Consider the following 21,031-nt stretch of genomic DNA (forward strand, 5'->3'; position numbering starts at 1 on the left):
AAATTGACTACATCGTAAAACTGTGGATGGAATTGTAGTTTTTACGACTTATTAATGTTTAACCCTTCGGCACGGGTGGGCGCAAGAGTGCCCCAGACGGGGTCTGCAGGTGTGACAACTTCACCGCCAGTTCCGCCAGTTTATCCATTCCCATCCATTCCCGGCCCATACCGTGCCCGAGCCACGGAGTTACGAAGAATACCACCCATAGTGTGGCACTCCCGGCAACATGTGTGAAGCGTGTTACGAGCGAGTTATTCAACGGATTCTCCATATATCATACTATCTGCCAGCTTAGCGTCTACCGGTAGCTTCTGTTTAGTTGGCGGAATCTGCTTGCGAAACCTTCTGCGGACTTTTGGGCGGTCTTACTTTGGGGCGAAATGGAAATAGCCGAAGATTCCAACGGTAAGCCGGAAAGCCAAACACTGGAAGCCGCTTACCGTGCGCATTAGCGTGTGTGTTTCGGTGCCCGCGTCCCGCACTAATCCTGTCAAATTTGGCGCATATCCGCGACGTACATCCGCATCCAGGCGCGACGGATCGTTGTCGGCGCCAGTTCTGGGACCGCTGAGAACACAGCCTTCGTTAGCACGTTGACGGTCATTAATTTGTCAAACGCCGAGTGCCAATCCGTGCTACCGTGCCTGCTAGTTATTGCCCGTCTGGTGGGCCCATGCAACATGACACCTCGGTACACCCTGGCCTAACAAGCCCCCCAGCGAATCTGGATGCTCGCTGATGATCGCCGTAGATCGTTTGAATAATTTCGTGCTTTTATCGATTTGCTAATAACATATAAAATTTCTAACGACCCTCGCCCGCTGCTCTGCATGCCGTTTTGCTTTTCTGTTCTTGACACACTATCCGTTTCCGTCTTGCAGCAAATATTGTTTCATCTTATTAGGTAACATCAAGGCGCCACCATTTAGTGTCTGGTCAACATGATACATTTCCCACCTGTGGACCAGGGTGTTAACTGAGGGGGGAGTTTTTTTTCGATTCTGTCGTGCGAGTCGTTCAATCGCTTCTTCCGACAACCTGATTAACGTTGAGGAATTTATACACCCACATTTGTTCGTCTTTTTTTAGATTTCTTATCATTACTCTCGTTCTAAGTCTTACAATCTATACAATGTAGCAAAACAAACGTCTTAATTATTGCTTAATTGTAGCTCTTAACGCTAAAATAAACTGTTTAACGCGTCTTAATAGAAACTTCCATAAAAAAGTGTGTTGTGTTTCGATATCAGAATGTTGTACAGAATAAATGACATATTTGTGCACAGTAAAGATATGAAATTTACTCTTTTGCAAGAATTAAACCTAAGTTAAAGAGAATGAAGATTTAACGCCTTAACTCACTCATAAAGAATTCAATAATTAGAAGAGAGGGAGAGAGAGGAAGGGGGGTAGGTTGAGTGCTGAGCTTCAACTCTTGATTTGAATCGGTGAGTTAACTCAAGATTTAACTCTTCACGGCGACATTCAGCTCATGATATTAATTATGAGTTAACTCGGGATTTAACACTATGGCCCACTAACACCGATGAGTTATTCAACATATGTGTGAGTGAGTGAACCGAAATATTCATTCGGTGTAAGTGGGTTATTGTGCTAAATCTAGACTTAACACACGATTTAAGTCGTCAGTTGAAGGTCGCTGTGAAAAAGTAAATCTAAATGATAAAATGTAAAATAACTATGATTAAAAAAAGTTTAATAAAAATGGTAAATCCGCTATTGCAATTCACAGTTTTAAGTAAGTATATAAAACAACCGAGCAAGTCCGGGATGAGGCTCATAACAGGGAGGAAATGACCGTAGTCGTTCAATTTCGGCAAACTATGTAGATCATCCGGCTTTTGGCTGTCATAATGAAAATAAATAAGTTATAATAATAATAAATAATAAAAAAGTTAAATGATTTAATTAATCGCAAAATAATTATAAATGCTCTTCTGGGAGATTTGAATCAATTCTCTCTTTATGGGGTTATTCCAAATTCATCATCTAAAAAGATAACCCCATGATCTGAGGAGCAGCTACAAGCCAACATCAGCCAAGCCAAATGTGATCGGATAATGCTAATATGAGGTTGTAGCCATTTGCTGGTTATGAATTTACTAATTGTGAATTTGCAAGCTGAAAACTGAATTTTTAGGTGAACTGGTGCACCAAAGGGAAAAGGAAAGTAGCCAGCTTCGTTCTCGCGATTCGCGGACTTGCCGTCAATTCAGGCCTAATAAAACTCCACATCACATTCGCAAAGTTAATTTGATTCGCAAACAAATCTATAGTATTTTATTCTTTTTCGACCTAGAAACTGGCCAGCTTACAAAAAAAAACATTTACATTTGTTTACATGTATACTACGCTACTAATCATCAATAATACCATCCCTGGTGAGATTTGATGGTTTTCATCTAAATATTTACCTTTACAAACGAATTTTTCTCAGTTGATAGTCACATTGCTCTCATTGCTGTTCCATTAGATTTTTAAACCTATGTTTCAATTAACACATTTTTTATAATAGTGACGTCCTTTTGCAGCGCTTTTATGTCGACCTTCCGTCATAGATACTCTGCGTAGTGCGATTCCACTTCCCTGATCATTTGCATTTCTAGCAGATTTATGGCTCCGCACCATGACGATCGAGCACGCGGCGTCTAAGATCCCAGCTCCCATTTGATAATGTGCGGTTCTATGCACAATCGTTGCAGCATGATCGATTGCATCACGTACTCGGTGGTGCAAATTTGACACACCGCGTGTTTCGTTTTCTGTATGAATGGCTGTATGATGACGCGATCCTCGGGGCAGCTAACAATAACATAGCTGCCGGGTTTTTCCGTGTTCGCCTCGCGGATCCGCTTGATCGTGCGGGGATTTTTTTCCACCACTCCACCGCCCAACTCTATCATCTGCCGCACATCCTTCTGGGCTGGTTTCACTTGCGGCGTGACGAAAAACACTTTGCCCTCGAACAGCTTGCTACGGCCGGGTGCTTCCAGCACCTGGTGCAGATCGCATTTAAACTGTTCGTTTAATTCGCCTACATCCAACCGGTAATTATCGAGCGGGAGAAACTGGCCTGCTACTGCACTATCCGATACCCATTTGCTGCTCACTAGATGACGCGCGGTCGCTAAGGCTAGGATCAGTTTTACTGTGCGAGCGACTCGGGTCATCACAAGATGGGTTGCTTCTGTCGGGCTGTTCGTCACCTTTCCACCAAGCGTTCTGCTTCATCGGGGTGGGAAGAACAGGCAAGAAAAAAAGAAAACGGATTAGCGGTCAAATTCAACTGACGTTCGTCTCGTCTCGTCTCGTTAGCTCTGTAAAGAAGACACTTACGTTACCGCGCGCGTTAGACCCTCGCTGTTATCGACCTGCGAAAACAGTACTTGCGGTATGGCATCGGCGGCCGGTTGCCGCTGGCAAACGATCTCCATCGGTATAGACTCCATCGGTGGAAGTGTGCGTTGTTTCTTTGCCCCAGTAACGGGTGGGGCCAATTCGCTTAAAGTTCGTTTTACCCGTTCATGCGATTCCTGAGTTAGATTTATCGGCGATTTCCACGCAGCTGTTTGCGATAAAATTTAAAAAAAAAACCGTAAGATTATCGGCTTCTTAACTATGAACACGTCAGATCAAACATATTGAAATTTAATTGTTTAACTACGTTGATCTGGTACTTGTAAGCTTTAATACTAATAATATGTATTTTCGAACACTAAGACCACCGACGCCATGTGTCATAACAGAGTACTTACTCATTAGATGCATCACCAGGTTGTAGTCGACGCGAAAGTGGCAGCTAAGTGCAAACTGCTGATATTTGGGCGCTTCGCACTGCTGCATCGCGTTCAGATTCCCCAGCAGTATATCGCTCAACCACACCGTGTTGACCGCAGGTACGTTCCACTCTTTAGCGAACTTATACTTCTGATTTTCGATCTGCCTGCAGATCAGCACGGTGTTCGATTTGGAGAAGTAGGGCGTCATCCGTGCCCCGGACTCTTCGATCATCTGCTTAATGCGCATCCGTTCCTCGCCCTCGAACCCGGTAATGGACATGTTGTGCTTCGTGGCTGGCTTCTGATTACCGAAAATTGCCGGCGTAGGCAGATGCAGTGCCTGCCACGGAGGCAACAACTGTCGTTTCAGCACGATATCATTTAGCCAGTACGAGGTGATGCATCGTTTAGCATCGCGAATGGCCTGCATGACTACGCCGTGGCGTTGCGTGCGGCAGAGCACATGCGTTACCTTCGGCCCATAGTACGACTCGATCTCGCCACCGTACTTCTTGATGATCGTCTTCCATTCGTCGATCTCAGCCGCGGTATGAAGCTCATCATACTCGATGATATGGAAAGTGCACCCCAGCAGAAACAGTTCCGGATGCAGCTTCAAATTCGGATTGTGACCGTAGTATTGGGGCCGAGGTAATGGTGTCGGCCGTCCTGGACTGAACTGTGCGGGGCCTCCCTTCTGCATCATTACGCCTGGACCACCGGCTCCGGGTGGTATCGGGATGATTCCAGGGCCACCTCCCGCAGTTTGAACGACTACAGGGCCGCCGGCCGGTCCTACAACCATAGGACCACCGCCACCAGCAACCGACATCCCACTGTTGGTAATGTTACCGAGCGTACGACGAACAACCTGCTGCTGATGAACTTGTTGCTGATGAACCTGTTGCTGGACTTGTTGTTGCTGTTGCTGCTGTTGTTGTTGTTGTTGTTGCTGGACCTGTTGCTGCTGTTGCTGCTGTTGTTGCTGTTGCTGCTGAAGTGCTAGCAACTCCTGAGAAGAGCGTCCCATCGTCTGTTGCTGTAACGCGGCATTATGCTGCGCTGTCATCAATCGTAACGTACCGGCAGCGGAAGGTTCTCCACCCGCTCCACTCTGACCACTTGGACTGCCATCCACCAATGTAGTAGCAGCACCTGCCGGAGCCGTTCCACCATTGCCCAATCGACTAGACAACATATTTGCCAGCGCGGTTTTTGTCTTGTTTTGCATCTGTTGCTGCGCCTGTAGCGAACCGACAGGAGTGCCGGGTCCATCGATCGGTGTTTGCGAGGGAACCACTTGTTGTTGTGTTCCTGTTTGCGGTCCAACAAGTGACTGCTGTTGCACCACCATCGTGCTACCATCCGCTCCAACCACCACTTCCGGTGCGAATCCTCCCCCTGTCGTGCGTGGAGACATCATTTGGCTCTGCAGGGGCGATGATCCAGCTTGCTGTCCGGCTACAGCAGCTGCTGCTTGTTGCTGATTTTTCTGTACCTGTTCTCGCTGTAGCTGCATCTGGAGTAGGCGATGCTGCTGCAAGCGCTGCTGCTGCTGCTGTGCCGGTGTTGCATTCGGATCGGTCTGATAGGATGTTCCCAGACCCGGGCCTGGTCCAACAGCGTGTTGCGTGATTGGGCTTAGCCCCGGTGCACCGGGTTGACGCACAACAACTTGCCTTGCGTTTTGTAGTTGCTGCTGTTGTTGCTGATGATGCAACCACCGGACTTGCTGCTGCTGGTTTAAGCCGGGTGGCATTGGGCTCCGAATGACAATCTGCTGTCGAGCACCCGGATGTGCTCCCGGATGTCCCGGCCGTCCCTGAAATGCAGCTTGCTGACGCTGCATCAAACTGTGCTTGGCTTGCAGACGGCTTATATACTCCTGCTGCCCGGCAGGATCCAGTTTCATCAGCTCTTCCCTTGCCTGAGGGTCGAGCTGGATGAGCTGACGCTGCATTTGCGGTCGAACAGTTGTGCGAATGAATTGTGGCTGACCCGGTGCCATTCCTTGTGGGGATTGTACTATTGTTTGCTGTACGATTGTCGCCCCTGCAGGTATCATGGAAGCTCCTTGTTGTGGTTGCTGCTGCTGCTGAACAGGAGATTGCTGCATTTGGGCTTGCGGTGATTGTGTATGAAAAGCAGCTCCGGGGGGTGTCTGCTGTTGCATGGGGCTTTGTGGCGTCCACTGAGGTTGGGGTGTACCGGCTGATTGGGTTGGCGTTTGCGGTTGCTGGGCCTGTTGCTGCATCATTTCGTTCCCTCCAAGACCGGCTTGAAGCATTTGCTGCTGCTCTCCAGTGCTGCCAACAACCATCATCTGCTGCTGCTGCTGCTGGCCCCCATTAGAAGTCAATATTTGTTGCTGCATGATTGGTTGCTGTAAGCTTCCCGTTTGCAGTTGCTGCTGCTGCTGTTGCTGCACCATCTGTGGGGTGCCGTTAGGCCCAATAGTTTGCTGTATTATCTGTTGCTGCGGCTGCTGCTGAAGCTGATTAGGCACTACCGTTTGTTGTATGATTTGCTGCTGATTTATGATTAACTGTTGCTGCTGTGGCTGCTGTACCATGGCACCCTGCTGTACGATCGAATTCGGCGGTTGTGGTTGCTGCTGCTGCTGCTGCTGCACAACTATTGTCTGCGGTTGTCCGCCAGAATTGGTTTGGATGATTTGTTGCTGCATCGGGGGCTGCTGCCCCTGTATCGATATCTGCTGCTGTTGTTGTTGTGGTTGCGGCCCTTGCATCATAGAAGAACTCTGCTGATGTTGCTGCATCTGTGGTCTTTGCTGCAGCATCACGGATTGACCACCGTTTCCACCATCTTGAGAAGTGACAATGGTACGCTGGTGCATCATCTGTTGTTGTTGCTGCTGCGAGTTTGGGGCCATGGAACCGGCACTGCTAACTATGATTTGTTGTTGTTTTTGTTGCTGCTGAATCTGCTGCATGTACTGCAAACGTTGCTGTGGGTTCATCTGTTGCATTCCGGTGCCTGCTATAATTTGCTGCTGGTTAGTCGATTGGTTTATGATGACAATATTTTGGCCGCCGGATTGGTTGGATCCCGGTGGGCCTTGAAAGACTTGCTGTTGTACGATTCGTTGAACAACCTGCGGTTGCCCCGATTTCATTGGTTGCTGTTGCATTTGCTGCAATTGGTGCTGCTGTTGCTGTTGTTGTTGGTGGAGCTGCTGCTGTTGGGGCTGTTGTTGCATCGATTGTATTTGCACTTGCTGTTGTTGTGCGGGTTGTCCTTGATGCTGATCTTGCGATTGTTGTTGCTCCAAAACCACCTGTTTGGTTACAGTTTGATAATTCCCTCCCATTGGTTGGTGGATTATCGTTTGCTGTATAAACTTCGGTTGACCAACTTGTTGTCCGCTCGCGGCTTGCGTACCGCTAGATCCCATCATAGCCATCTGTCCTGGTCCTGCAGACGGGGACGAAGTGGCCACTAGATTGCTCTGTTGGAATTGCATTTGCTGTTGCTGCCCCGGTGTATTCAGACCAGTACGCTGGACCTGTATAATTTGCTGTTGAAGCTGTTGCGACTGGGACACCTGCATCGTTTGTTGTCCCTGCTGCAGCTGTTGCTGTTGGCCCGGTTGTAGCTGAGACTGGTTTATCGTAATTTGTCTTACGATCTGCTTCTGTTGACCATCAGGACCAGTCTGTGTAGTAGTGACAGTAGCCTGGCTAAATTGTGGTTGCTGCATTTGGGTTTGGCCACCTTGTTGCTGTTGAAGCTGCTGTTGTTGCTGCTGCTGATTCAATCCGCTCTTATACAAAACCTGTATGTTTTGCTTTCCTGCTTGGGATTGCTGTTGCTGTCCTTGTTGCGAGTTATTCTGAATAGGTGCTTGTATTATTTGCTGTATAATCGTTCCGCCAGGGGTCGTTGTCGTTTGAAAATTCATATTTGTTTGCTGCATCGTCTGAGACTGAGACAAATTTTGCTGCGGTTGTTGTAAGGATTGTTGCAAAATATTCGTATTTGGAGTATTCATTGTAACCTGTTGTTGCTGTAACTGTTGATGTTGCTGTTGTTGCTGGTGTTGCAATTGCTGTTGCTGTTGTAGTTGTTGCAGTTGCTGCTGCTGTTGTTGCTGCTGTTGCAAGGCTTTTTGTAGTTGTTGTTGTTGCTGCTGCTGCTGGTGCTGTTGCATATTCGAACTTTGTGGCCCAGGTCCACGTACCCGAGGCGATTGTTGCTGCTGCAATTGTTGCTGTTGACCCTGTGCCCTAACAAACCGAGGAGGTGTCGATTGAAGATGGTTCATGTTTGTCCCACCAGTCGTCTGTTTTGGTGCTGGTAATGCCTGTTTTGCCGCACTCTCTGTCCCCGATGGTCGGGGTTTGGGATCATCCTTTTTACCATTCGTAGGAACTTCTGTTTTAGCGATTCCTTCCTCAAAGTCGAACCCTAAAATGTTGTTCAGAGTTTGCTTTTCCGTTGGCCCTTTCGCACCAGTCATAGAGGCAGACTGTTTGAAATACACCTGTTCCCGTAACAGTCTCGGATGGTACACGGCCACCGGTTTTAGGCTGCTCGTTTTTAAACAATCCGCAACCCAGTCCGGTGTCACTATTTGTACACCGGTACCGCAGGAAAGAGCTTTAGTGTATGCCGGACCACGGGCACTACCACATACTAGGTGCGTAGTGGTACGATCTAATCGAGTGTTGAACGTGCCACCATGAAACGTTAAGACGGCGTACAGTTTACGCAGATCGCGTAAATCTACCTGCGTTACGGCAAACCGAAGGCCACAAAATATTCCCGACTTTAACGGAAAGTAAGCTTTCGTCGCGGCTAGCCGCCCCAACCGGGCAGATGCCACTACCCAGGCCTCGGTTACAGACGGTATGTCGTATAGCTCTCCGGCTTCAGTTATATCATTTTCGTCGTAATTTTCTCCACACACGACATGTGTGCTGAAGTCCATGAATTTCGATAGCGATACACCACCATCTTCGAGTAGTTTGGTTATCTGAAAGGGAACAAATAATGGTTTAATTACGCAGAATAAGCTAAATACCTTCCCACTCTAATATCTACCTTCGGATCAAGTGATCCCGTGATAAAACACTTAACACTTTTGAACAAATCATCCTTTATCTGGAGACCGTCCAAATTGATCGCGACAGACCCCGAATCGGTATTCATTTTTCATGCAAATTACTTGAGGAATATCTCTCTTTCAAATAAAGTGGTGCGAGCGTTGGATAATATAATTTTCTGCTGCTTTGAGGCAAACAATCTCGCTGACGTTTGATGCGGAAAGGCGCACGTTCCGGATTTTCATTCCGAGCTAACAGGAGCACACTATACGACTAGATGTTTGTTTGTATATACTGTGTGGCAGGGACCGAACAGAACAAGAGGGAGCAAAATGCTTTCAACACCACCCTCTAACCCTAAGCATCTTATCCATCACGACTGCGTGCAAAACAATACCACAAAAATCACTCTCGGACAGTATACATACTTTAATTTCGACCCATTGGGAGCAATGCTAAAGGTTTGTTGGGCTTATTGTAGCTAAGCCAAGGGTAAAGGAACCTTTTTGTAAGCGAAACAAACACCGAAACTTATCGCTTTTCGACGCGCTTGTTCTTTTTCTTTTCGGCTTTGAAAATTTCATGACATTTTGGACAGCGGACAGCGTTTTGACATGGCGGAACACTGTTCAAGGTGCGTATAGAAAAGCTGCAAGATTCGACGAAAGCTTGTGTTTTGTTTTGTTACATCAATACTTCGTAATGAATTTAATTCGGATCGACACTTTTTTTTCATTTCTTTGGGTAAAAAAAAAGAATTGTGAGCGAACCATATTATTGACCCCCAAAAGTTTGGTTTTCGAGAGCATGTGTGTAAATTTGGGAAACATAATTTCGGATACCAACTGTATGAAGCTTGGGAACAGATGTAAACAATCGATGATGGAAATTCCTATTCTAAATTTACGTAACTTCACACGGTGTTGTCAAAATCCTGTCGATAGCAAAAGCGAATCGTGAAAAGTTTTGCAATAGTTTGCAATTAGCAAAACTGTTCTATTACAACCACGCATTGCGAATAGAGCAATAATGTCGGCGGTTAAAATCTTTTCCCTGGCAAAGCAGAGTAAGTACCGACCGTTAATCGTATATTGAAGCTTGTGTAACATTGTTTTCTATCCATTGACGCGCATTTCGTAGGCAGTCGATTGGTTCGCCCGTCTTCGTTTTCGGCTGCCGCCAGGTGCTACAGTTCGCAGCCGAAGCCTGCTGCAATTAAACCAGAAGAGTACTATTATGTGAACAATAAGGAAACGAGTATGGATATGAACGACATTACCGATCGGGCGGCACAAACGATCTTCTGGACGGAACTGTTCCGTGGCGCTGCTGTTACTCTAGCGCACATCTTCAAGGAACCGGCAACCATCAATTATCCGTTCGAGAAGGGTCCTCTGAGCCCGCGTTTCCGTGGTGAACATGCCCTTCGTCGCTATCCGAGCGGAGAGGAACGTTGCATCGCGTGCAAACTGTGCGAAGCCATCTGTCCCGCTCAGGCGATCACCATCGAGGCGGAGGAACGTGCCGATGGTAGCCGACGTACGACTCGTTACGATATTGACATGACCAAGTGCATATACTGTGGCTTCTGTCAGGAAGCTTGCCCGGTCGATGCCATCGTCGAAGGACCGAACTTTGAATTTTCGACCGAAACCCACGAGGAGCTGTTGTACAACAAGGAAAAGTTGTTAAGCAATGGTGATAAATGGGAGTCAGAAATCGCCACCAACATCAACGCTGATTACTTGTACCGCTAAAAAGGGGGCACATTACTTTCAGCAGTCCGGAACCGTGGATAGCAATTATGTATCATAAAGAATAATTACCACTGAAATATAAAGCTTTGAAGGCTTCATAATCGTGCGTCATTGAGAGACCATTGCTTAGAGAACTTACACGGAATTTATTTCTATCATTAAAAGGAATTTGATAGGGACAAAAATGCAATATACGTAATTAAAAGCCCGTCCCTGCCGGTGCACAATATAGGTGGTTAAACCTTACTGACCCGGTCCGGAAAGCGATTTGTCCATGAACTTCTTCTTGGCGAAACACAGCCACCATTTGTTCGGCTTGCCGTCCTCACCGGAGAATACCCGTTCGCAAACACGGATGCCCACCTCCTGACGCAGCTGCTGCAAATACTGTCTCATCAGTTCGGCATCTGCTGGCGAATTAGGTCGGGCGTACACGGCATTCAGCGGAAAGCCCGCCTCCCCCGGAATGTCAAATCGCGAAATGGCCAACGTGTACATTTCCTGCAGACCTTGGTTTTTGTTCGAACAGCGCTGCAATTTCTTCAGACACTCCGTTACATAGAGCGTGATGTAAATCAGCACCCGATCCACCTCGGACTTGATCTCGTACGTGCGAAAGAAGACATTGGCCTTAAAATAGTAGAGCGTTTCATCGATAATGTCCTGCTCCAGCCCTGGATTCACTGGTGCAGGTCCACGGGCCTGGGTTCGGATGGGCAGAATAGCCATATTTCCCACGGATTGAGAGTAATCCTTTATTTGCGAATGGTATGCCTACAATTGGAAAGTTGGAACGCATTAGTGTTGTTATCTATTAAGATTAATATCAACGACACACCCCGACGTAATGATGACTAATGCTATCAAGAAAACCCTTTCGTAAATCCCACACATCTGTTCTTTTATTAGTGCACCAAATTGTTAAACTTACCGGCATCGTAATAGTAGAAGTTTGTGTAACTTTGCCTAAGTTTTTGTGATTATTATAAATTGAAAATATCCTGCGCAGCTAACTCCCGGGGTACCTATTTGGACGCGTTTTCCTTTAATTGTTTTGCCAATTCAACACAAACCTACGTCAAAAGGGTTGAAAGACCGGGCTCTACCATGAACTACATTTTGACATTTACAAAATTTGACATCACGGTTCGAGCCAGTGTTGCCAACAAATAACAAGTGAACATAAACTGAAATTCAAAATCTTGATGGGCAAGTCCGGTTTGGATAACAATGCAAAACATATGTTAACCGTTCTTATACCAGTTTTTCTCGTCTTTGTATCATGAATCACTATATAAAAGCTATTAAAGAAAGTTATTGCTTGCTGATGTCATTCTCAGAGGTGATTATTTGCAGATTTGTACAACGTTCTGCGGAATTTGCTATTGTAGATCTGCTGCAAGCGTTCTGAACACTGTGGATAGAATTTGAAAAAAAAACACGCTCTGGGCATAGTGTTGTCGAATGTGGCAACATAATGGGTGCCAGAGCCATTTATAGATGACAAATCTAATCCACAGCGTTCTGACCACCACAGGGGACACGTATTCCATTATGCAATTACCACGCAACTTGCACTCTTTCTGAGCCAACGGCAAAGCCGCATCGCATCATCCTTTACAAAACAAACCCACCGGTGGGTCACACGATAACGTGAAACACACATAGGAACCACCGGGTTCAAGGAGCATCGGAAATGGCGCGAGCCGCAGCAATGGTGAAGGTCAATAGCAACGCACCGTACCACGTCACACAACACGTGCACGCTTGAACATATGCACCCGGGACGCATCGCCCGGTTAGGACAAATGTGCCGTCTGTGTGTGTTGGTGTGATGTGATGTTCGCGGTTTATGACTCAACGGCAGCGACATGAAACCCCGTTGCAAGTGAAGAATTTAATGGAAATGAATGGCGTGATGTTGTGTTCTAGTTATGTCTGTCGGTTGCGCTCTTTCTGTGCGTACCGCGGTTTCCTTCGCTCGCACGCTTTTGCATTCGATCAACAAACAACAGCCGATTTCGACGTACACTACTGGTTGTCTCGTTTGCGTACGCATCGCTAGCAGCAACCGGCATATCTTCCCACCCTGTCTGCATGTTAATTTGGTGTGTGTAAGAAAAATAACAACATAAAAATATCCAAATGTGCTGGCCTTATCGTGACTTTCGCTAACGATCACTGGCGCTTCGCAGCAGGAAATGATGGAATCGTTACTAATATCAATCATAATGCACATTTGAATCACTTTTTTGCATTGACCATTTTGTACGTACTTGCAAACCACCTATTGCGCATAATTCGTTCGGTATATTTCCTATGACGACGATTCTGATAGTGGTGTTTAGAAATTAGCCCGACGCGCTGTAAACAAATCGGGCAAAAAAGGAGTGCGTTATGCATACTGAACGTGAAACAATTCTGGTTTACACGTGACCCAGTCCATATTTGCCTTCAAAACGTGAAATAGCGTGACGTCCGGTCAGTGTGACTTTCAGCGCACGAATAATGCACTGCCGCATTTTCCTAACATTGGCCACCTCATTTCTAGCACCACATTTTACGTTATCATGAAATTCTTTCACTTGATGTACGCGTGATTCTCATTGCTACACATTCGATAATAAATCATAGCGCCCATTCGGGGTGTATCGAGCGAAACGATAAAGCACACCTGTCGATGAGCAATCGCGTAATATTCAGCTTGCAGATAGCAAATGACGAAAACAAACCCTTATCTCGAGATCCTTTGCTTGAAGCTTCATCGCGAAACAAACGCTCCAAAACAAATCTCCTTCCAGCGGGCTAGCTTTTAAATAAAACGTGGGAATGGTTTGTTTTGGTATAGCCTACCGGTTTCCTGAAACACGTGTTTGACGGGTGTTCTTTCGTCAGTTTCCTTATCATACACTAGTCTAAAGGTCTGAACTGATAAATACCTAAAGAGATTTAGCGTTAAGCTTGGTCGATGGAAAAAGACAAGGATATTTGCACAAAAACATTTACCAGCTTATAATCTTCCAATTGCAATCGGGTTGAACTATCTGTTTGTCGCTTCAGGTTAAAAGGGATTAAACTAGGTATTACTAGATCGAGGGCTCAATTGCAGGATTTGTTATTGTTCTCCTCCAGATCTAATGTTTGCAACGTGAGAAAGTTAATTCCGGGCTTTCATTCATTCCATTGGCTTTAGAGATTTTGAGCCGTATAATATAAAAATCGCATAACTCGATAGTCGGTGTACTTTAAATACAGATAACAGAACAATAGTTCCCTTGTGCTAAAGTCCATCTTTTGCTAGAGTTTGGTAGAAAACCCACTTAAAGCCGCACAAGGCAAATTGCCATTTGGTCGCAACGCTTCAAAACCCATTCGTTCGCGAATTGTAGTTTATCGTCGGGCGAGCAACGATACCAATACTCTCCCTAGCATGAGTGCCTGAATGTGTGCGCGCGCGCTCATGCATGTGTGTGTGTGTGCGATCATAGCAACCAACGGCGAATATCGTACGATTTCGCACCGTTTTCCCCCTGCGTAACCGGTACATTTTCGTTCGACTCTTCACAGCGCGTGGTCGTGCAAAGTGTAGCAGTTCTGAGGCTAGTGCAGTGAGCGTTTCGGATTTTCTGGTGCTGCTGCATTCTGCTTGCGGTGGTTTAGCAAAAATTGCGAATCCAACGCGAAACGGGTACTGAATCGGTGGATCATCATCAACCGATCCGTTTGTTTCGGAGGTGGTGGTTGCCAAATATTGATAAGCACGACCTAGGTATGTATAGTGGGTGATGCTTCCGAAACGAAAAAGTAATGAAGTGAGTACGTGCACACCGGCGTGATTGCGCCCAGGGGTAAAGGCGCAAATTGCGAGGTTACCACTGTGAAAAGCCTCCCTTCCGCTGATAAGAACATGGTCGTGGTCAAGAGGATCTGGCCAATCCGGGGGGAAATGAAAGTGCCGTACTGGGAGAGAATTGGGAGACAGGGCGGCCGGCTTGGAAAGCCAGTTTTTTGCCTTCACTTTCTTACTTGACGGTTTTGTTGCTAACGTTTCTTGTCTCGTTCTCGCGCACACACACACACATACGCTTCCACCGGCTGACGTGTGTATGCGCGCGGCGTGCTTTCCTGATTGAAGGAGACTCAGGACTTCGTGCTGATAGTGTAGGATCTTTTTGTCAGAAAACCTTCCTCCACCGCTCCCTTCCCTGAAATGATAGGAATGACGGAACGCAATAATGCTCTGCCGGATGACGTGATGGGACAGATCGCTACAGCTACAGTCACACAATCACGCACACAAAAGAGCGATGTGTAGGGGGGCTTGTACTTACTGCAACACAAACCATGATGCGGATCCAACGCGTGCTTTCATCATATATAACGTTCCGCGCTCCATTCTAACCAGTTCAGTTCGACGAAGTGTCAACCGTCAGTAGTAGCAGCAAACGCGCTTCTGTTCCGCAAACATCTGTTCCTGTGTGTGCAGGTCTGTGCTTTGCAGCCGGTAAACGGAGGGACAAAAAGCTTCCAAAGTTGGGAGTTTTTTCGCGGCTGGTTCGCCCTTTCGCCAAAAAATTCAGGGCTTGCATAGCTTTTATCCTCAAGCAGGCGGTGAAGGAAATACGCACTTTCACATCTCTACACATTCTGGTAATAATCTTTTTGGATCGTGTTAGTGGTTCGGTGTGTTGTGTGTGCGCGGTTTCCATCACAGTGAATAGCGTGAATATAGACAGACGGAGGAAAAACAGTGTGATTTGGGTGAGAAAAGCATAAGCTTCGATTCCAAATACCAGGGTATAGTGGCAAAAAGTGACCGTCGTCGTTCAAGTGGTCACATAGTGGTGAGCTGGTTTTCGCATCGTTGTTAAGCTTTGTATTTGCGACACGAAACAATGGCATCGCAACGAAAACAGCGCACCCTGTTCCGGTTGGTCTGTCGCTCTGTCAACGTGCGTGCGAGGGACAGAGAGTTGGTCGTTTTCCTCGGGGATCGCCAAAGCGCAGGGAGGGAAATCGATTTATAAAATCTTTTTTTTTGTTTCAAGAATTAGACAGATTGGTGTTGTCACCTATGCAATGTGGAAGATGATGTTCTTTATTATTGGACAACACTTATTATATGTAGTTTCATAGACAAATTCTACCACGAAGTGGTTTTTCGTGTGTAGCCCTAGTTGTTCCAAGCATCTCCACCTTGATCATCGGCGAGAGGTGAGTTGTAGGTCATATTTCACCGTTAGCCGGAGACACAGGGTGTGAAAAATGATGCGATATTACGTAAAAAAGAAGCTCTGCTGGCCATGGAAAACGGTGTTGGCCCTCGAAGAGCACAACCGGGCGGTATGAGCGTGAGTAGATGCAGCACGAACGTGCACCTTGACAATGCGGCGGATGGTGCTGTTGGCTGTGCGGAAAGACAGCATATTCTACACCTGCCTCTATCTCATCTTCTCGGCTGAATGAAGGTGTGAAACACCTTCCTTTATCTCGTCCGGAACGGGAATTGATAGTGAGACGACTTGACGATATATGCATTCTGCATTGACCGAATCACGGTTGGCACTATCAATAAGTAGCTGCTTAATCGACACCTGGAAACGATTTAGCATGCTTTGTAAGTGATGCATCTCATACTGCTCAGTTGCCAAGGCTTCTCCGCCCTTCATACACTAGTTATGGGAAAATCAAATCCCCAAGGTCCCAATTGGATTGAGTTCGATTCGAAACGATTCGATACAATTCTAACAAGCGATTGAATCTTCCGAGTTCCGAGTATGCCAACATTACAACACACAGCTCATTGAGAAAGTAAAAGTTTGGGTAAGCTTTAGTAGTTGGAGCATATTGTATGTATGTAATTCAACACTAAACAGTATGGTCCATCGTACGTATCTCGACTGTTCGTAGGTAACGGAAGTTTGTGTTTGCGCACACGGATGGACGGTTGTTTAAATGTATCTTACCATACAGCCTTTGTTTGGCAAGCGGAAGCAAATTCTCCCGTCCCATCGCTTCCCGCTAACAGCGGTGCGGCAAGTGCCACTGGCCATCGAAGATCGATCCGTACACGGGTTGCAAAAATAGAGCATCCATTAGTGAGCATTAAAAAAATGCAGAGTGCGCATATATACTACTGTGTGTTGCTGACGGGAGAAGCGAAATTGGTTTTATTTTTACACGCTGTTCGGCTGCGGTATGTCGTTCGCAGATCTAGCTAAGACTAAGTGTGGATTTATGGGATGCTGAACCCACCATCATTCTCCTCTTTCTAATTTATATCTGAAAAAGGGATGGTTTTTTTTTTAAATTCCATTCAAACAGCTTTGAAAGCATTAAACTCGATAAAATGCGACATGAATAGCATGCTGGGTCAAATAATTCTTCATTGATAGGAAACTGGAGCGATACGTGTACGGCAGTCCTATCTTATTGTGTTGATGTCTTAAATGAGTAATTGTTAAATTAAATGTTGTTACTACTACACAAACTACACAAATCCAGGAAATGCTATAGCGCGTACCGCTTCAGTTTCAAAGCGAAATGAAAAACAGCTAAAATAATATGTAAAATGCAGTGCTGCACCGCATTGCATAAGCAACAGGTGAGCACTTGCACCCTCGTTCGCAAGCGGAATGTTTTTATATGTTTGTATATATGTAGTGTAGTTAGTGTGTGTTTGTGTGTAGGCTAGCGCATATTGCATCGCTCTTACCCTATTCCCAGCAATAGCGAGGATTGGTTAGTTTTGATAGCATTTCTTAGTTTACCTAATCGTGTGAAAGGTAACCTGATGTGTACCCCATCTCTCCCATCGCAGAAACCCACTGATGGCGAACGAACATGCTTTCCGTTTCGTTGGCTCGCGGGAAATGTTTGCACATGTGTATGTTGTTATGTAGGAAGAGCAGTAAATTATTTGCGAAGGTAAAATGTGTAAATGGGGTGTTCTTCGGGAGCGGGTGACCGCTTCTTCAATAAAACTCTAGCGCAGTTGGTGTCTTTTTTGTAGGTCACCATTTTGAACGGGCACAGGAAGCTCTGATCGTCCAGCTGTTGCCATGGTGAAATGGAAATCGTGCTAATTTCTTTGCTCTTCTATTCAATAACGGAAGACAGTTGAGTTGGGAAGTCGATTGCCCGTGTTTCGTGACACGATTGAGCCTGGAGCAAGAAAATCGTGTAGTAATTTCATCAAACGGTCAACAATTAGGTAGGCTGCGTCGTTATATTTCGGTTACTCTCTTTGTTCATCGTTTTGCGCAGGCTAACGCAGGCACTGCATTAGGCTTGGTAACTGGCTTCGCTATTCACTCTAGTTGAGTTAGGATGCCGAAAGACCAAACGGTTGAACGTGTCCAAGTAGAAAAATCATGCGATTAATAGGAAGAAAGAAGAAAGAAGAAAAAGAAAAAACACCCACCGGCCAGCCAGACAGAAACTGGCCATGTCCGAATGTTGTGCAGTACGAAGGGCTCTAAGGTAACAAATGGCGAAGGGCGAAAGAAGAATGCAACTAGAGCAATTGCCAGTAACTTTTGGAGTAGTGCGTTGTTAAGCCGCGTTATAGAGGCCGGTGTAAGTAAGTAAGCTTACGTTTACTTACAAAGAAATTAGCCGGTTGTGGAGGATGAAGTATGTGCTTAACACGCACATATATACGCGAGTTGCGCCAGCAATCAGCCGCAAGCTGTGGAAAAGAGGTTCTTTTCGGCAAGACAACACTGCCCTTTAGACTTTGCAATCAAAGAGTTTGGTTATGCGTGCATTGATTGTCTGTGGATATTTCACCCCCCTGAAGTGAGCCTTCTGATGATTTCTAAGACGATGTAAATTAAATGATCTAGTTTTCGGGTTTATTCACAAACTAAACAATAGATCCATAAACTTACATCTAATGGGACAGCGGCCTTTAGACAATCTGTTTTACTGAAAAAAGAAACACGTAATTACCATTTCCAGTTCTCTTTTGATGTTGCGCAGCGAAACAGCAAAACATAAAAACATGTTTATTTCGCCCTACACAAGCGAACGCCGGGTTGCTTTTAATTTGCCACCAAGTACGAGATAAGCCAAGTGGTCGGTAATTTTGGATCTTTGGTTTTTGTTTGGTTATTTACTTTCTCTCAGATCTCTGGTATATAATTTAATTTAATGCGTAGAAAACAAAACTGAATTTTAAAATTGAATGTTTTTGTCACGTTTCTACTTAGCGTAATTTCACTCATTGTTCGAGTAGTGTAAAAAAAGTTTGTTTGAATCAAATTGAACTTTGTGGAAATCGGCGAAGTTTATTTAGTTTCTTCCATTTTTATCCAGAAACTGGAATCACGTGGTCAATCGGCTGGACAGTTCATAGTTGTGTCTTGAATTTAACCTGTTTGCCAATTTCTTTTGACCGAAAGATCATTCATAAAGATCCAATTGTTGTCTGGTGGTTGTGTCCTGATTTGAGAACAAGCCTAATTTGATTTCGTGCTGAACGTGGGATTGACTTCCCTCCCTTTTTTTTCTCTCGTGTCGGTGTGCATTGTGCTGGCAACATGAATGCAAGCAAGCATGAAACATTACTCAGTCGCACACAAAAAGCTTAAATGCTTAAATCGCTACCGCAGTAGAGGACGGATAAGAAAACGTCCAAGCGACGGGAGGAATTGTAACACGTGACAGTAAGATGATGCTGTGACGATCGTTTTGTTCGGTATAATGTACTAAAAGAGTGAGTCGTTTGAATGGGACGTTGGACAAATAGAGTGGAATGGATCTGAATATTGCCAATTGCTTCAACAATCTCTTCCTTAGGTCGAGAAGGTGCTCAAGTGCACTGTGCATGGGTTTGTAACGATACCGTCTGTGATGCCACTATCAGACACTGATAACCGGCTTTTTGCTTACGAAGATGATCAGCTGATGGTAGCTCCGAATTGACCTCTCAGGACCGGTACACCAGAGAGTAGGTAATTGAGCCGCTTCGATTCATGCGCGCTTACGAACCACACAGTAACAGACACCGGCTCGGCCAGGGTAACGTCACGTTGTTGTGGCAATCGCGCCAGATCCCCCGACAGTGATCGCACACCTATCAATGATGTCGATTTGACGTGATCGGGCGGGATGCTAAGCACTAGGGCCGCGTGCCATACCAGTGCCTCGCAACGTGCACCTGCACCAGTAGTGTATACAAGCGAATAACAAGAAGCATCTGCGCTACATTATTCTTGCTGTATGACCCCGCTGGAATGGCGTGGACGTCAATGTTAGAGTTGCCGTTTAACAACATTCCACCTCACGTAGACTTCGGGTCTTATCAGCGCGCTGGGGATGACTTTCACCTCGCGAATAGTGCGAGAATTTGTGCTGACGGGGGTTGATTGTGATACAAGTGGCCGATAAGACATGCTATGCTGATGGGCGTTTTAGTGTCTCCTTGACTTTGCTAGTGTTTAGAACGGCTAGTGTGATAGTGACACTGAACTTGCGGTTGGTTTCACAGATTTTAGCAGTTAGCACATAATTACTACCAGTGTGTTGTGTGTAGGTAATGCGCTGTAGGTAGATGCACGATCCTCATTGCCATCGTATATTTTTGGCATTTTGGCAGTGTCAAATTGGCAAACGGTAGTATTAAAATAAAAACGCCAATGACGCCACGGAACCGATTGTGGTGGTAGTGCAGCCGCGCGACACACGGATTAGGCGGTAGAATTAATTCTACTAAAACAATAGCGAGGAAGCTTTTTTTATAGTTCAATACGTTAGTTATTGGAATACATACAGATTTATTAAATTTTGATTTTCACGTGTTGCAGAAGAGCTTGGTTAAAGAACGCAATTTCAATTATGGACATCTCCAGCTCCGAAAGGAAATGTTCATTGATATTCAAATGTATTTTAGCAGGTGATAAGTATGGTATGATGATGTTTGATTCACCATGGCAGCTTCATCATATCTGTTTGTTTTATTGACCATTAGACCAACGTCAGCGCCAGGGTTGTGGGAAAAGAATGCTTAATACATTACAGTTGGGGCGGTTATTAAAATGGTGCGCAAAAGGCGGTCTGTGTCCGCACGTGCCCATCATACACTGCGACAGTTGCAAAGCTGCTTGCGCAGAATGTTAATAAGCATCGCCACCAGGAAGAACCCGCCAGGTTTGGACGCGCGATGTACTTTAGGGAGCTCTGTGACGTATATGAGTAGAGTTTCAATGTGACTTGTGACACATAGTTACTGCCGGTTCTCTCAAATGCGTTAATGAGATAGTTGGGCGCTTTAATTAATATTTAAGCTTTCTAAACGCAAAAAAACACACACAACCACATGAGTTTTATCGATTCAAAGTGAAGTGCGTCATACCATGGAAAGCACGCTAGCTTCGTAGTTGGTTCTTAAGGTGAATAAGCT

The 21,031-nt window shown here is 45.7% G+C and overlaps 3 protein-coding genes across 4 annotated transcripts; 1 reads left to right on the top strand and 2 right to left on the bottom strand.

Moving 5' to 3' along the window:
• Positions 1 to 2,672: 2,672 nt before the first annotated feature.
• On the bottom strand, positions 2,673 to 8,975 carry LOC128719276 (PAX-interacting protein 1). The gene is made up of 4 exons (XM_053812900.1): positions 8,868 to 8,975; positions 3,780 to 8,799; positions 3,361 to 3,589; positions 2,673 to 3,246 (listed from the first exon to the last, which is right to left on the bottom strand). Exons 1-4 carry the CDS (start codon positions 8,973 to 8,975, stop codon positions 2,673 to 2,675), a joined length of 5,931 nt encoding a protein of 1,976 aa, XP_053668875.1.
• Positions 8,976 to 9,898: 923 nt separating this feature from the next.
• Positions 9,899 to 10,626, top strand: LOC128719111 (NADH-ubiquinone oxidoreductase subunit 8). Of its 2 annotated transcripts, none has more exons than XM_053812732.1 (2): positions 9,899 to 9,939; positions 10,014 to 10,626. In XM_053812732.1, the coding sequence occupies exons 1-2, from the start codon at positions 9,899 to 9,901 to the stop codon at positions 10,624 to 10,626; spliced, it is 654 nt and encodes a 217-aa protein (XP_053668707.1). The 2 variants fall into 2 exon arrangements, with proteins under 2 accessions (XP_053668707.1, XP_053668708.1); XM_053812733.1 differs by having other exon boundaries at positions 9,899 to 9,935; positions 10,010 to 10,626.
• A 243-nt stretch (positions 10,627 to 10,869) lies between these two features.
• Positions 10,870 to 11,400, bottom strand: LOC128719057 (actin-related protein 2/3 complex subunit 3). Its single transcript, XM_053812677.1, has one exon. The coding sequence runs from the start codon at positions 11,353 to 11,355 to the stop codon at positions 10,870 to 10,872; it is 486 nt and encodes a 161-aa protein (XP_053668652.1). The 5' UTR covers positions 11,356 to 11,400.
• Positions 11,401 to 21,031: the final 9,631 nt, after the last annotated feature.

The sequence above is a fragment of the Anopheles marshallii genome, chromosome 2, assembly GCF_943734725.1.
Source record: "Anopheles marshallii chromosome 2, idAnoMarsDA_429_01, whole genome shotgun sequence".
Classification (NCBI taxonomy): domain Eukaryota; kingdom Metazoa; phylum Arthropoda; class Insecta; order Diptera; family Culicidae; genus Anopheles; species Anopheles marshallii.

Excerpts from the sequence above, each read along its gene's own strand:
- LOC128719276 (XM_053812900.1), bottom strand. The coding sequence starts at position 8,975 with ATGAATACCGATTCGGGGTCTGTCGCGATCAATTTGGACGGTCTCCAG. Across the intron at positions 8,800-8,867 it reads CGGGATCACTTGATCCGAAG|ATAACCAAACTACTCGAAGA; the intron begins GTAGATATTAGA and ends GTTCCCTTTCAG. Across the intron at positions 3,247-3,360 it reads GGTCTAACGCGCGCGGTAAC|AACGCTTGGTGGAAAGGTGA; the intron begins GTAAGTGTCTTC and ends CCGATGAAGCAG.
- LOC128719111 (XM_053812732.1), top strand. The coding sequence starts at position 9,899 with ATGTCGGCGGTTAAAATCTTTTCCCTGGCAAAGCAGAGTAA. Across the intron at positions 9,940-10,013 it reads TCCCTGGCAAAGCAGAGTAA|TCGATTGGTTCGCCCGTCTT; the intron begins GTACCGACCGTT and ends TTTCGTAGGCAG.
- LOC128719057 (XM_053812677.1), bottom strand. The coding sequence starts at position 11,355 with ATGGCTATTCTGCCCATCCGAACCCAGGCCCGTGGACCTGCACCAGTG.